General features: G+C 41.6%; 1 protein-coding gene across 1 annotated transcript in view; it reads right to left on the bottom strand.

Annotated features, from left to right (window-relative positions):
• Window positions 1-4,705: 4,705 nt before the first annotated feature.
• Window positions 4,706-15,515, bottom strand: part of SLC9A9 (solute carrier family 9 member A9) — a 536,019-nt gene continuing 525,209 nt past the window's right edge. Inside the window, exons 15-16 of the mRNA XM_059920157.1 lie at window positions 6,441-6,546; window positions 4,706-5,166 (exon numbers count right to left, since the gene is read on the bottom strand). Coding sequence (XP_059776140.1) covers window positions 4,939-5,166; window positions 6,441-6,546 — 334 coding nt within the window. The 3' untranslated portion in view covers window positions 4,706-4,938. The remainder of the gene's footprint in view (window positions 5,167-6,440; window positions 6,547-15,515) is intronic.

Genomic DNA, 15,515 nt, shown 5'->3' with positions numbered 1-15,515 from the left:
ATGTGTCTTTTTTTTTTTTTTTTTAAGCTTTTTTTTTTTTAATTTTTATTTATTTATATTTATTTTTGGCTGTGTTGGGTCTTCGTTTCTGTGCGAGGGCTTTAGTTGCGGCAAGCGGGGGCCACTCTTCATCGCGGTGCGCGGGCCTCTCACTGTCGTGGCCTCTCTTGTTACGGAGCACAAGCTCCAGATGCGCAGGCTCAGTAATTGTGGCTCACGGGCCTAGTTGCTCTGCGGCATGTGGGATCTTCCCAGATCAGGGCTCGAACCCGTGTCCCCTGCATTGGCAGGCAGATTCTCAACCGCTGCGCCACCAGGGAAGCCCGCATGTGTCTTTTTGAATTATGGTTTTCTCTGGGTATATGCCCAGTAGTGAGATTGCTGGATCATATGGTAATTCTATTTTTAGTTTTTTAAGGAACCTCCATACTGTTCTCCATAGTGGCTGTATCAATTTACATTCCCACCAATAGTGCAAGAGGGTTCCCTTTTCTCCACACCCTCTCCAGCATTTGTTGTTTGTCGATTTTCTGATGATGCCCATTCTAACTGGTGTGAGGTGATACCTTACTGTAGTTTTGATTTGCATTTCTCTAATAATCAGTGATGTTGAGCAGCTTTTCACGTGCTTCTTGGCCATCTGTACGTCTTCTTTGGAGAAATGTCTATTTAGGTCTTCTGCCCATTTTTGGATTGGGTTGTTATTTTCTTAATATTGAGCTGCATGAGCTGTTTATATATTTTGGAGATTAATCCTTTGTCCAACTTTTCTGCTATTGATGGACATTTCCCCCCCAGTATTTTGCAATAACAGTGTCACGATGAATATCATTTTGTACACTTCCTTATGCATAAATGCCAAGTATTTCTTTTCTACAGGGATGCCTAAAAGTAGAAGTCTGGATAGAAGGTATACATATTTGATTCTACATTTCTTGACATATTTTTTTATTTGGTAGTTTTTTTCTTTCTTTTCTCATGCATCAGTAAAAGTTCTTTGTATATTTTGAAGAATGATCCTTAGTCACACAAACAAACAAACAAAAAAATATATATATATATATATTTATTTCTCCACTTCATTTAAAAAATTTTGCTTATTGTGTCTTTAATTATAAGAAATTTTGTATTTTTATGTAGTCAACTGTATCATTCTTTGTTTTTGGTTTTTATCTTTCTCAGGAAGACCATCTGTATGCTAAGGTTATTTACATATTCTATTTTATATTTTTTGTTATTCTGTAGCTTATTTTTTACATTTAGCTGTTAAAGTTACTTGGAATTTAATTTTATGATGTTTGAGAGTATTACCTAATTTTCCTTCTTTTTCCAAATTGAAAGTCCACTGGTCCATACTATTTATTGAATAATAGTCTATTCATCCATGCCCCCAAGTTGAAATGACATTTTTTATGTATTAAGTTTCTAAATATATTCATGAGTCCATTTCTGTCCTTTGTAGTAGATTTTCTTGATCGCTTTGTTTATTTCCAGGTCAATACTACACTGTTTTGGTTACTATAGCTTTATTGTATGTTTTGATACCTTATAAGGAGTCATTATTTTTTAGCTGTCTGTCTCTACTAGATATGGGCTGGATGGGGCTGCGTCACATGTCTTTGAATTTTAAAGATTTTTACATAGTTTGCATCCATGTGTGTTGAATGATGCAAATGAATAAACCAGAAGCTATTGGTGCTACTGATGCTATAGTTTGTATTCTCAAGGTCTCAAAGATTGCAGTGTAAAATAGCTTTTCCAGTCCTTATTTCATATTGCAACTCAGTATCTTAATGTGTTGCTTCATAGGAATCTTCTTATTATTATTATTTTGAATAAATAGTACATTTACAGTGTACAAAACCCAAAAGCTGCAAAAGTGAGAAATCTCTCTTTAATTCTTAAGAGGCAATCATACTACCAAGTTCTTCTTCAACATCCAGAATGACAGCACACCATCTGTTCTGCACCTTGCTCTTTTTGTTTAACAATATATCTTGGAGATCATTCCACATCATTACTTACAGTGCTGTTTCATGAGATGGCTGTGCCATGTTTTATTTAACCAGGATGGCAATTCAGTTGCTTTAATAAATATTCTTTATATGTATAAAATTCTCAAATATCTGGAATAAAAATTTTGCTTATGAAACTGGTGGGTCAAAGGGTATTTGAATTTTCAGCTTCGATTTTTATCATTAAGTTGTCCTCCAAGAAGTTTCCAGAAACTTCATGAATGAAGACCGTGATGGCATTTGCCACCAGGCTTCAGACTTGCTCAGACTTGTGCCGAGTATCAGGGAGAACACTACAGAGATGTTAGCTGGGACCCTGACAGTGAAAGGAACTGTGTGTGTGTGTGTGTGTGTGTGTATGTGAGTGTGATGTATACACGGTAAGAAGTTCAAGAAAGAACCTTAAGTGAATTAATTAGGGTCCTGTTTAAAGCTCTAATAATGAATGCAAGCATTAATGGTTTGAATAAAGCTCCTTTGCCTTTATTATTCATTAGAAACTGGCAGTAAATAATAGGTTTGAATTCCACCGTCCTGATGCTGCTAATCAAAGCACAGAGCATTTCCTAAGATCATAAATTATTATCCTTCACAACAGGAGCAGAAAGGGAATTTGGTTTTATGAATTGCTAATGGGACACTAGCTAGCCTCTGTTCTGGTCTTGGTCTGATTCAGAGGGAAAAAGGCTGGTTATCACATCTTGAAGCTGGAACCCTGTCCAGTTGGGCAGGACACACATTTCCTCAAACTCACAATATCATACCTACCTGGAGTCAGCTGGGATAAGAGGTCCAGCCCAGATTAAAACTCCCTCATTCTCCTTGTGGGTAATGGTTCATGATGTTCAGATGGAAAGAGATGTTTTTCCAAGCAGGAAGAGGGCTTTGCCTGTGGGCCAGGAGGCTATTTTGTTGTCTGCCCTCTTAGCCAGTTGGTACTGGGTGTAGACGGTGTACCGTCCCCTCTCTACCTCACCTCATTTCCATCCAGTGTGTCATATTTTTCTCCCTTCTCTCCACTCCTTCCCTCACTAACATTTGTCTGTTTTGGGGGGATCTTCTCTTTCCCTGATGTGTCTTTCTCCACCCAGAGGAAAAGAAACAAAACACTGAGTTCTCATCCCTCCCTTTCACATGATAAAGGCAGAAATAAGATGAATCCTTCTCTCCCGCCTTTCCTTCCGTCCTTTCTCCTCTAGCACCTCCTCCCCTGTTTTGGAAGTTTCTGGTCCCCTGCAGTGTGAAAGGAGGAGGAGCTCCCCTCTGCCTGACTCCGCCTTCCCTTCTCACATCCTCCCAGCCCGCTGTGCTCTCTCCACGCGTCACTGACTAGGCCAGCAGCCCCCATGGCTCTTCCTGGCCCAGAGGACCCCTGCATCTCCCTTACATCACCTTTCAGTCCCCCTTCACCTGGCACTTCGAGAGCAAGGGCTTAGCACTGCCAATTGGCGTGGACAGTAGAAGATGGCTTTAAATACATAAATAAAACAATCGTGCTTTTTAACAAAATTTTATTAGGATTAAGTCAAATTAGAAAACTTCCTGCTTTGCCATTTGCCATATTTACCCGGAATGACCATGTTATACTTAGCTGAGTAGAAAACAATTTGTGCCCTTGGAGTCTACTGTTTGGAAAGCAAGAGAATCTGCGTAGTGGCGTGCCCGGCACCACCATGGTTCACGTCTAAAGCCAAATAACTGGTCAGCAAAGCCTATGTTACTTCCGAGCTTTGGGTCCCAGGAAGATGCCATTCCTAACCTGTGACTGGGGTCTGCTTTCTTGGAGTCTGATATTAACATTTGTATTTCAAGAGAAGCTGTGTTTGAGGTATCTTAATGGCTTAAAAGTTGTGCAGCTAAATTAAAAGCTATTGCGTTGGTCTCCCCGCCATGGGCCGTGAGCCATGCCTTGTAAAAATGCCCCTGATGCTGCGCCCTTGTCTCCTCCGCGCGGTCTCTGCGCACCCTCCGCCCTGCTCCTCTCGCTCCTGCCCCTGCGCTGCTGCTGAGCTGTGAGAGTTGGAATCGGAGGACAGGTCAGGGTTCCTGTCCCGACTCCTGCTGTGTGGAGAGGAACCTGTGCTAAGGAATCTCATCACTCAGCGGACAGAGGGACCTGCCACGGAGCCTGGAAGTGACTCAGATGCAAGCAAGGACAGGCAGGCTGAAACATGGTACGGAGGAGAGGACCCCGCTGTCCCTGGAAGGGGTCCTACCAAGGTGAAAAGTGGCACTGCATTTAGTGCAGAGTGCAACAAAGCTGTCACCAACGGCTTCAAGCAACGGGAGGAGCAACTTGAAGAGGATGCGGAGCAGAACAGCGGGTCCCCAGGCGCCGTGGGTTCTGTGAGGCCGTCAACAGTGGTATCAAGCAAGCACTTATCTGCGCAAATATCCCCGGATCATTAGGAGCGAGTGGGCGCCTAGGTTCTAAACATATAAAACGTCTCACTTCCTGAAGAACTGGGCATTCCCTCCAGCTTAGGAGCCGCACATTTAAGCTCAGAAACTCCCTTTCTGATGTTTAAAGTCTCCTTAATGAAGGGAATAGGATCCCAAATCTGAGTGAAGGGCCCAGAGAGCTGCACACAGAAAAGAAACACCCTGCAGACACAGCACATCTGTTTCATCCTCCCAGCAGCTAGACACCTCCCTCCCTCCCCCTGCACCCTTCCCACCCCACCCGATTCACTAATAAAAATGGCGCTGTCAAAAACTTAAATGCAGTTGCGTAACATAGAGGGATGATAATAAATTCTCATTTCTGCAGGCACCAGAGGATACACGTGATAAGGTTTTGAATCTCTCCAATTTATGCCCTTCAGACATTTTCCAGCCTCTCCTCCACGCAGCCTCATCGGCTTGGCTTGATCGTCAGTGATCCCTGCATTACCTGTGATTACCTCGGCGTTGTTCACGCCCATTAATTCAGCTGGGATTCACCCGGAGTTTGCTCAAGCTTGAGTTCATAGCCTCCTAAGCCAAGGTCCCCCTCATAAATGCTTTCCTTGCTTGGAGTCTGGGGTGAAGCTTTCTGGTCCAGACCCGGCCTTGCAGGAGGGCTGCAGGGTGAGGTGGTTTGTTCCTGGTAATTCATGGCCAGTTCATCCTGGTTTACAATACATTCTACATCATCCTCTTTAAGCCGTTCCTGGTTTTGGAAAGAAAGAGAGGTCACTTCCTGATAAAAGCAGAAAACAATAGCAGTCCTACAGTGTTAGAAACTAGGATGTTTGCTTTCTTTTTTTAACTGCCCTGTCTTGTCTTGGCTGAAGTGGCTGGTATGGCAGATGTCACGTTTTCCCTCTCTGTGGGTAAGATAACATGTGCTAATTGAGCACCTCTCTGGATAAGGAAGTTAAAATAAAATGCAGTGGATTTTTTGAATGGATACCTAATCTGGGTGAGAGGAGTTAGGAGTTTGCAGAATCCTGTGACCTCAGAGTACGGAACGATTCTCAGTGTAGGTTTTGTAACACTCCTGCCTATCACAAAATTCTTAAAACTCAATGTCTGTTATATTTTCTTTGAAAAGTATATCCTCACAGCATGTTTCTTGGGATGAGTGTCACAGGGCTAAAAAGGATTGGAAGTTACCATAGCAGATAAGGGTGGAAATGAACTAGATCCGGCCACTAAAGTTTTCCTCAGACAGAGATTCCCTTAAAGAAAGGAATTAAAATCTCAACTCTTCTTCCATTGGTTTTTGGAAGACCACACGAAATTACCTGTAGAATGAACCCTGGCTAGGTGACCTCAGCTCAGTGGTTTCCAGCTTTGGCCTGTCTCGGAATCACTCGTTGAAGCACAGATGCTGGGCCCCTGAGACCAGAGTTCTGATGTAGGGCCTGAGAATTTGCAGTTCTAACAAGTTTCCAAGTGATGTTGAGGCCGCCGGTCTGAGGACACACTTGGAGAACCACTGGCTCAGGCTGTGGTGTCCTGAGCACGTCTGAGATCTGAGACGCCTTTTTCTCTGTTTAGACAAGGGGTCGGCCAGCTGGACAACCTCCAAGGGTGCCACAGACTCCAAGATTCTGCTCCTCGCCAATCCCTGACACTCTGATTTACTGATAAGGATTCTCATTGCTTCTCAGCATTTTTGATTCCACCCCCTTGAGCTATAAAGCACAGGCCTAGTATTCTAAATCTCAAAACACAGCACTTTGTGAGGGCACATTCCTTCTTTTATATTTTCTAAATTCATTTTATGGTTAAAAATAGTGGTCACAATAAAAAAAAATTGCATTTTTTTAAAAAAGAAGAATGAGCCCACATCAGCAACAACTGAAAAGAGAAGAGAGATGATTCTTGGTGCCGTGAATTTTAAAAATGCTTCCTCCTCAAGCTGGGAAGAAATAGCTCCGAGGTTCCCCGGGCTCATCAATATTCACCATGCCTGTCCCTCTCGGGATATTTACTCACCCCGTAGGCCTGAGGACTGGTGAGCAGTCTGGAAATTGGGTCGCACCATTCAGGTAATGTTGTGGTCAGCGGAGGACCAGAGTGGGTTAAAATTGGTTTCAGATATCTGCGAGGGCTGTTAGGGAATACTTGCCAAGAGGAAGCCAGGATTTAGTTTCTTACACAGCACAAACATTTGCATGCCGCGAAAGAGACAGTTATTTTTACATTTAAATCGCCTACTCCCTCATTTAGGAGGTAATTTGGCCCGCAAAAATGGCTAATTATATTCTTTGCTCCACACACGTTCCCAGCCCTCCTCGTAGTCTTTAATCATGGAGAAATGGCGCCTCGACCTGAATGACTTTAATAGCAGCATACGAGACTGTGTTTTCCTAAAACCGCACACACATCTTAAACCAGAGGTAATTGTCACAAAGAAGCAAGAGGTATTTCATAAAACGTTCACTCATTCTAGGACTGGGTAGTGAACAGAAATTGTTTACCAAAATACTTTATTTTCACTATTCAACACAGTCACTTTATACTTCATACATCAATGCATCTCCATACGAAATAATGTAAATAAGCTGGAGCCAGGTTTATTCTACTGTCTAGCACCTGCCATTTCTCCTCTCTTCATCCCAAAGTGCTCTAACAAGTGAAAAGAAAAACCTGTTCATCTAAAGCCGTTATGTTTCCCTCCAATCTATCTATAATGAAATCCCTAGAGGCTGCCTCAGGTTGCCTTATTTATTTAGGCATTTATTTATTTATTTTTTCCTCCAAGAAAAGTAGTGAAATTATTTCACCATTCTATCAGAAACAGCTTTTAAGCTCTGTATTACTTCCTCTTCTGGAGAATAGCTCACCTCATCGACTTTCTGAAATGCTCTAATAAATAGGCAAAGGGAAAACAAAATGGAAAGCAGTTACCATCGGCTCGTGAGGATGTACAGTCACCCCTAGGCACTCAAGACAAGAGGTAATCCAGGCAATGGCTCGTTTGGAGCCCACCCACCGCTGGACGACACCATTCTGTCATGCCCTGAATGCTCTGAGCGTGTGGGACAGAGGGAGGATGCAGCCCACATGGGCCAGGACTCTGGTTGCCTCTGGCTTCAGATCACTCACCACCACAGTGGGGACAAAGCAGACGAGGCTCATGAACACAGCCTAGTTATGATGCGAGGAGAGCAACTGAAAAGATGCTTGAGAGGGTCTGTAATTGCAACTGCGAATAGAAAACTTGACGACTCTTTTCAGATGAGCAGCTGTTGTGCTCAGTTAAGGACCGGGAAGATATTAAAGTTCAGAGCCTGGCATTCTCTGCAACATCTTGTAAGTCTATCTACAACTCTGGGAAGCCCTTGATGATTTGCCATTAATTTTTATTACAGAGTGTTACTACCTTCATTTTATGCATGAAGGAATTGAAGCCTAGAGATACGATGATTTTAAATAATCCGGAGGCTCCCTTTGCTATTCGAATCCACCACCGTCACCCCCTAGTGAAAGGTAATTTATCAGAGCAGAATCGTGCATGTGACCAGCTGGTTCTCTAGAGAGAAAAGCTTGCAGACAGCACCCCTGCTGGTGAGCTGCGGACCCTCTCAGGCAGGGGGCGTGTGGTCTTACTAGGTTTTATGGTGTGCATAGGTCAGAGAAGATTTTTTTTTGTTTTTTTAGGGAGGTGAGGTGGATGAGATATGTATATTATACAACTGGAGTATAAATCAAAGAAAATCCAGCCAATTTTATTTCCAGATGGAAAAGTGACAGCAAGTAAGCAACATTTTTAGCGATGTTATGTAAATAAAAATGAGGTCTGTTGTTCAAGAGAGGCCTGGGCAACTTCCATTGTTTGAGATTCTCAATATAATGAAAAATCAAAATGCCAAAATCATGTTACAAAAGGAAAACACAAATTTAAACTTGCACAAGGCACATTTTCTTCTTTTCATCCTGATGAGGTATCTTTTCAACTTTATGTGTCTTTTTATTGGAGCTAACACTTAATGACTTACTTTGTAGCTTTTTGTGACTGTGAGGCCTGGACAAAATGGGTTACCATCTGGCCCCTCTGGACAAGCTCTGGGATTTCCGACTCAGAAGACCTGGGCACAACTGCCAGCTCTGCCCCTTCACCGACTCTATGACCTGTGGTCTAGTGATTGACCCCTGTGAGCCTCGAGCATTGCCATGGATATTAACTGAAATAACACGGAAAAGAGGTGTTACACTTTCACATACCATTCAAATGCTATTTTATTTAAAAACATTATTTTCTAAGCAATACTTTCTGGAGAGAGTGGTGTGTCAATTATTGTTCAAATAACAGAGGGGAAATGATATGAGGGTAGAGATGAGAGAGTGGCACTCCTGGCATTTGCTGAGGCATTGGGAGTCACAGGCTAGTTAGTGGTTGGAAGATTTGAGCTGCTCCTACACCAAAAATAGCTATTTGGGTTAAACATTGCTGTATGGGGGGCTGGTGTCAAGTAGTAGGTGAGAGGTGGGAGAATTTGCTGACAGAAGACTCTTCTAGGAAACTCACGATGCCATTCTGGCTGTGCTGGCGTCTCAGTAGTGGCAAGTCAAAGGAAGGACACATACACCGCGTGGCAGAAGTGAACGGAACGTGTAAGCACCATCCGCAGACACGGCGGATGTGGACCAGAGTCTACGTTCTCCAACGTCTTGGCTTGCCCAGTGCTTGCCATATATAATGTGCTCAGTGGATGTTCGTTGAATTTATAGTTTAGGAAAATATTCAGGGTATTATGAGTGATGGAGGTGGATTCTGGGTGACTGCGTCAAGGGAAGAATGAAGGGAGCAGATTACAGCCAACAGATGAGGATTTCCTGAGGATAAAAGCCTAAGGAAGGTCAAGTCAGAGATGGATCTCTTGGGCCTAGGTTATCAGAGAAAGGGGACCATGTGGTAATGGCATAAAATAAAGTGGTTAGAAAATAACTTTGTGCTTCACTCATTCATTTGTTCCTTCATATACTCACATTTTTATATTATGCGCTAAACTACTGAAGTACCCACACAAGGAAATTAACAATTACATTATAGAATGGAAAGCTCCCTTGTCTCTAGACGGTGGTCTCCTTGAGGGCAGGGCTGTCCCCTTCAGCTGGAAACAATGCTTGGCACATTTTAGATGTTCAAGAAATAGTCGTTGAATTAATGATGAAAACAGGCTCAAAGAGAGTAAAAGAATTGCTCGGTGGAACACAGCCAGTTAGTTATTGGCAGAGCTGGGCCCGAGACCCCAGACATTTCCACCACATTGGGCACCTTCTCGCTGGTATAGAGACACTGAGTAACAAGTCTCATCTAATTGGATAACTTATTTGGAACTGGGGACTCAGTGACTTTCTGCGTTCTTCATTGCTGAGCAGTATCTGGGAAGTGGCTGGATCTCCAGGATTACCTGAATTATTAAAAAGTAAGAAAACTCTTTTGATCTACAGGAAACCCCAACTGCCAATTTTGCAAAATGTGTTATTTTTCTTATCAAGTTCTAGTATATGTTCGGAGAGAGAGAGATTCCCCATTGGGTATTTCTGGTACAGCTAGTTTTGCTTTTCTAATAAGCTTGAAATGCATCGAGATGAAATGTTAAGCTCTGGGGGGAAAAAAAAACAATGACTTTTCTCATCTTTAAAGGGCATAAGTTTGGGAAGAGCAGTCTGGTTCAGGAGATGTAAGTAAAAGCTGGAACTCTACCCGGAATTTAACATGTGTGAAATAGGAAAGACAATTAACTCAGGCCAAAGGAGAAAATGCATCTGCTATCAGCAGGTCCAGAGCTACATTTATTGCTTAACTGAACCAACATCCAAAATAGTGGTGACATTGATTTCTCTCTTTTGTTAGTTTCTGTTTTGATTATTCTAAGTCCTCATGTTTTGTCCCTTGTAAGTTGCCAAAACCAGTGGGTGCACAGCTTGCACTTATAAGAGGCCTATGCCTCTTATAACACGGTCCTACATAGATTGGTCAGATGCAGAAACCCCAAGCAAAGATCCAGCTCCACAAAGAACATCTGCCCCTTTGAAGGGAGTAAGCCCCATTGCCCTGTACTATGGATTGAATGTTTGTGTTCTCCCAAAATTCACATGTTGAAGCCCGGACCCCCACTGTGATGGTATTTGGAAATGGCGCCTTTGGGAGGTAATTAGGGTTAGATGAGATCATGAGGGTGGGGCCTTCCTGAGGGGATTAGTGTCCTTCTAAGAAGAGAATCCAGAGAGTTTGCTCTCTCTCTCTGCACATGTCCACAAAGGGGTCGTGTGAACACACAGTGAGGTGGTGCCTGTTTGCAAGCCTGGAAGAGAGTTCTCACCAGAACCTGACCGTGCTGGCATCCTGAGCTCAGACTTCCAGTCCCCAGAACTGTGATAAAATAAGTTTCTGTTGTTTAAGCCAGCATTTTATGGTATTTTGTTATGGCAGCCTGAGAAGACTAACATGCCCCTGTTTCTGGACTTCTTGAAAAGTCTTTGATTTTAGAACCCTGAAGAGCTATGTTCTATCTTGGCTTTCTCTAAACATGCCTCATCGTGAAGACCATCTTGGCATTTGTTAAAAATTCAGATGTCCAAGTCTTGCCCTGGAGATTTTGATTTGGCAGGTCTGGGAAGTGGCCTGGGACTCTGTATTTTCAATGGCCCAGGTGACTGATGATCAGGCAAGTATGGAACACAGTGGTCTCTCTCCAGAGTATTGCCCTCCATATGAGATTTAGATCTTAAATAGGAAGAAAAAGAACATGGCCTCTTATGTCCATAAAGCCATCATTTTTAGGGTGAGGATAGGTATAAGATAAGCCCATTTTGCCCAGAACCCAGACCTGACTAATGCCAATTGTTTCAACTTGTCCCTGGGGGATGGGTCAGCAACTTGGCTCAACAAGATACAGTCTTGATGATGTTACACCTGAGAGTGGAATAATGAAGCATCGCATCTTGGCTTGTGTAGGGAGACTTTGTGCCTATTGGGAGCATTTGCATGTGTTTGTATGTATAAGCTTGATAAATGGTCTTGTTATCAGGAAAAAACTCTTGTTAATTCAGAGGTGTGTAGAGAAGGAAAGCACATTTATCTTTTTAGGAATACACCCTGCATCTTTTTATTTATAAGACATTTCTCTATACCTTATTTTCTCTTTACAACTGTAGGTGGGTATTATAGTCCCATTTTATAGATCAAGAAATGTGTAATCAGATGGCTTTTCGATTCTCTTCTAAACTATCTTTACCTCCCTTTCCAGAGTGCATTTAACTTCCAGGGCTGACTTGCTACCAGAGATGGTCAGGGATCAATGGCAGGTGGGTGGGGAAGGGTAAGTGCATCCCAGAGTGGGAGCCAACCTTGCCCTCCAAGCCCATGTGTTACTGCAGGAAACCAGGTCCCATTTTCTATGGATTTGCTGAGTCCCCATGCTGGTATTTACTCAGCATCCATGAACAGAACAAGTAGAGGATACCCCCAAATTGTACACACCCCATCATTCTTTGATTCCAATATACAAATCACACCCTTTATGCTTTATTTCACAGGAAATGTGGGCTAACAAATTGAATTGAGTGTGTTCTCCCTCTTCCTTAGGATATGTTGGATTCTGTAATTGGACACACTGTCTTGCCATCTTGCTTAAGTACGTGATGAAAAATTTTGCTGAGGTGTATTTGGGGTTCAGGTTGGAGGAAGGCTTTAAGAGTCCAACCAAAAGCCCTCTTCTTTAAGCTGTTTCATCACTCTGTTCTCTCTAGCTTGAGGGAGGACTTCCCATTCTGCACTGGCACACGCAGAGAACGTAGAGGTGTGGTCCTGTCTTTGCAGCAGCCACTATATTTCAAGAACAAGCTATCAAGAATATACAATGGAATATTACTCAGCCATAAAAATGAACGAAATTGTGTCATTTGTAGTGATGTGGAAGAATCTAGAGTCTGTCATACAGAGTGAAGTATGTCAGAAAGAGAAAAACAAATATCATATATTAACGCATATATATGGAATCTAGAAAAATGGTACTGATGAACATATTTGCAGGCCAGAAAAGAGACACAGATGTAGACAATGGACTTGTGGACACAGGGGGGAAGGGGAGGGTGGGACGAAGTGAAAGAGTAGCACTGACATATATACATTACCATGTGTAAAATAGATAGCTAGTGGGAAGCTGCTGTATAGCACAGGGAGCTCAACTTGGTGCTCTGTGATGACCTAGAGGGGTGGGACGGGAGGGTGGCAGGGAGGCTCAAGAGGGAGGGGATATATATATACATATAGCTGATTCACTTCGTTCTACAGCAGAAACTAATACAACATGGTAAAGCAATTATACTCCAATTAAAAAAAAATAAGAAAAAAAAATAAAAACAAGGAAAAGGCAGAAACCCGCTATTCACATACAAGGGTGAACATGTGTTCCTTTGGTTGACAATCCTAACCTTTACCATTTTAAAGGAAATTGCCCTAGACAACTGCTAGGGCAGAAAGGAAGCCCGAATAAACACCCTGAGCGGTAAGCAGAACTGCCTGGAATAAGATAGCAAGGAGTGACCACAAGCCCCTTCAGCCTGGTCTCTGAGCTCTGCTACTCACATGTCTGTTTGGAGAATGGCTCTCCCTTCAAGGCCAGGCTGGTGTGTCCCTTCCTCCCAGTAGCCATCTCAGATCTGCCACGCTGAACTGCTTCAGCTCCATGGCGGATCCGGAGCAACATGTATAATACATACCTGCCTGACTGCATTTATCACATTGTCTTAAAGCTGATTGTTTACATCTCCATCTTCTTCTTTAGACTCTAAGTTCCTTGAGGGAGCTTATAAAATAAAATCTTTTTGTTGTAAAATGAAAGAGTGATACATCAAACATCACAAATCTAATGTGTATCTTAATGGATCATTATAAGGCATGGAAACCTTCCAGATTCCAGGAAACGGAACTATGTCGCCTACCCTTGAAACCCTTTTCAGGTGTCTCATCCTAGTCAAAACTTCTTCCTCTCTCCAAAAGTAACTACTATCCTGATTTCTATACAAGTCACTTCCTTGAGTTTTTATTACAGTTTTGTCACTTAAATGTGCATTCTGGCACACTACAGTTTGGTCTTGCCTATTTTAAAAAATGTGTTATGTCTTTTAATCTATAGATTCCTCTTCTACCCTTTTCTTTATAATTTATTTGCTGAAGAACGTGGGCCATTGGACCTGTGGAGTTTCCCATGGTCTGAATTGCTGATTGCAAACTCTTGTGTAGCCCAGCATGTTCCTCCGCCCTTCGTATCTCCTGCAAATTGCCAGCTGGATCCAGAGACTGGATCAGATTCAGGTTTTATTCTACCCCTTCTGCAAGACTAAAGAAGGCACATCATATCTGGTTGTCTCTCTTTGTGTGATTTTAGCAGACACTGATGTGTAATAACTATATCTATTTGCTCACTGGGGTGTGCAAACAGTGAAATTCTAATTTTATCTTTTTATTATTTTATTAGGTAGAATACTTTTATAAAGAGACACTTTTCATTTGTCCTATTGGGATATTCAGTGGAATAGTCAATACAGGAAAGGCAAGATAAATGTTTGATTTATTCCCTCTATTTACTAGTTTTCCAGATAATGATTGGTTATGACCCTCTGAAAATGACTGATTCTTTGTTTAAATATCACCATAAAGTAATGCATTTAAATGAATTTGATTGCAATTTTTATCACTGTTGAAGCTCAAACTGAAGCTCTTTGGTCAATGGGAATCTTCAGATTGGCTTCTGAGTCCCATTGACGTGATGCCAGTATCTTTGATAGCTTCCTTGTCATCTGCATGGCAAGTTGTAGGTTCATCTTATACATTTCTGTTTCAGACCTCAAAGAAGCTATTTCTCTAAACTTCTCTGGGTTTTTTTTTTTTTTTTTTTTCCAGTGAGAAAGGATATTTTAACAGCACAACCTGGGCACCAAAGGTTGCAATATAAAATGGGGTGCTGGCAAATGTTTAACAACTGACTCTCTTTAAAAAAAGGGCAGATTTGTAGCATTTCCCAATTTTCATGGTGTAAATACTCCCATTATGGCTGACTCCAATATACCAACATGGAGTCATTAAATGTGGAGTTGGGACAAAATGTGTACAATCTGTTCTTACTAGCTCTTGTAAACCAGCTTCACCATACCACTGATTATATATCTCATGAGTTCCTATGGATACTTCCAATTCAAGTTCAAGAACTTCTGATTCTCAAGGACATAGGGGATGATAGAATTAGAATACTCCACAATGACTCATTTGTTTTATCCATAGTATTGTACTTACAGTAGTCTCATAATCATAATATACTACCACCATAATAATTACATCATATATTAAAAATTTTTGCTTATCCTTCCTCCATTCTAACTTCTCATTAAAAAAAGAAAATCTATAGTAGAACTATTCATAGTTGTACTATATTTACATTGTCAGAATATATAATCATTACATTCTATACTCTCTCTCAGCCCGCATGTAATCTTAGCACTACAGGTAACTGTATATTTAATGTTCACATTCAGGCCTTATGTCAATGTCTTTCTAGTCATTTTGATTCTTTGAAACTTGTTCTTTAGTAGATTCCTTAGGAAGCACTAATGGAAACATTCTGAGTTCTCGACTATTGATAAGAGTTAGTGCCCTTTATATATTGAAACTCTTTTTCTGGAAATAAAATTGTTGGCTTATACTTTCTTTATTTGATTACTTAAATATGTTTCTATTTTCTTTTAACATAAGGAGTTGCTCCTGAAAAGTCTAATGAAAATATAATTTTCTTTCCCTTATAAATCACGTTTTTTTTCTCTAGATGTCTGAAGGACTTTTAAAAAAAATTTCATTAATTTCACTAATTTTTTTCTGATGTTTGCTGTTCCTAGTTGATAGTCTCAGGTACATGGTGTGCTCTTTCAGTGTGTAGTTCCCAATGTGTCAAATGTGTTGTATTTCAGGGAAGTTCTCTTGAGTTAGGACTTGTTCTGTTGCCTTGCTTTGCTTTTTTCAGGGATTCCTGTTTTCTAGGTGTTCAATCTCCTGTGCCTATCTTC

Source organism: Balaenoptera ricei, chromosome 4 (assembly GCF_028023285.1).
Source record: "Balaenoptera ricei isolate mBalRic1 chromosome 4, mBalRic1.hap2, whole genome shotgun sequence".
NCBI classification, from domain to species: domain Eukaryota; kingdom Metazoa; phylum Chordata; class Mammalia; order Artiodactyla; family Balaenopteridae; genus Balaenoptera; species Balaenoptera ricei.
This window is presented reverse-complemented; position numbering and strand designations above follow the sequence as displayed.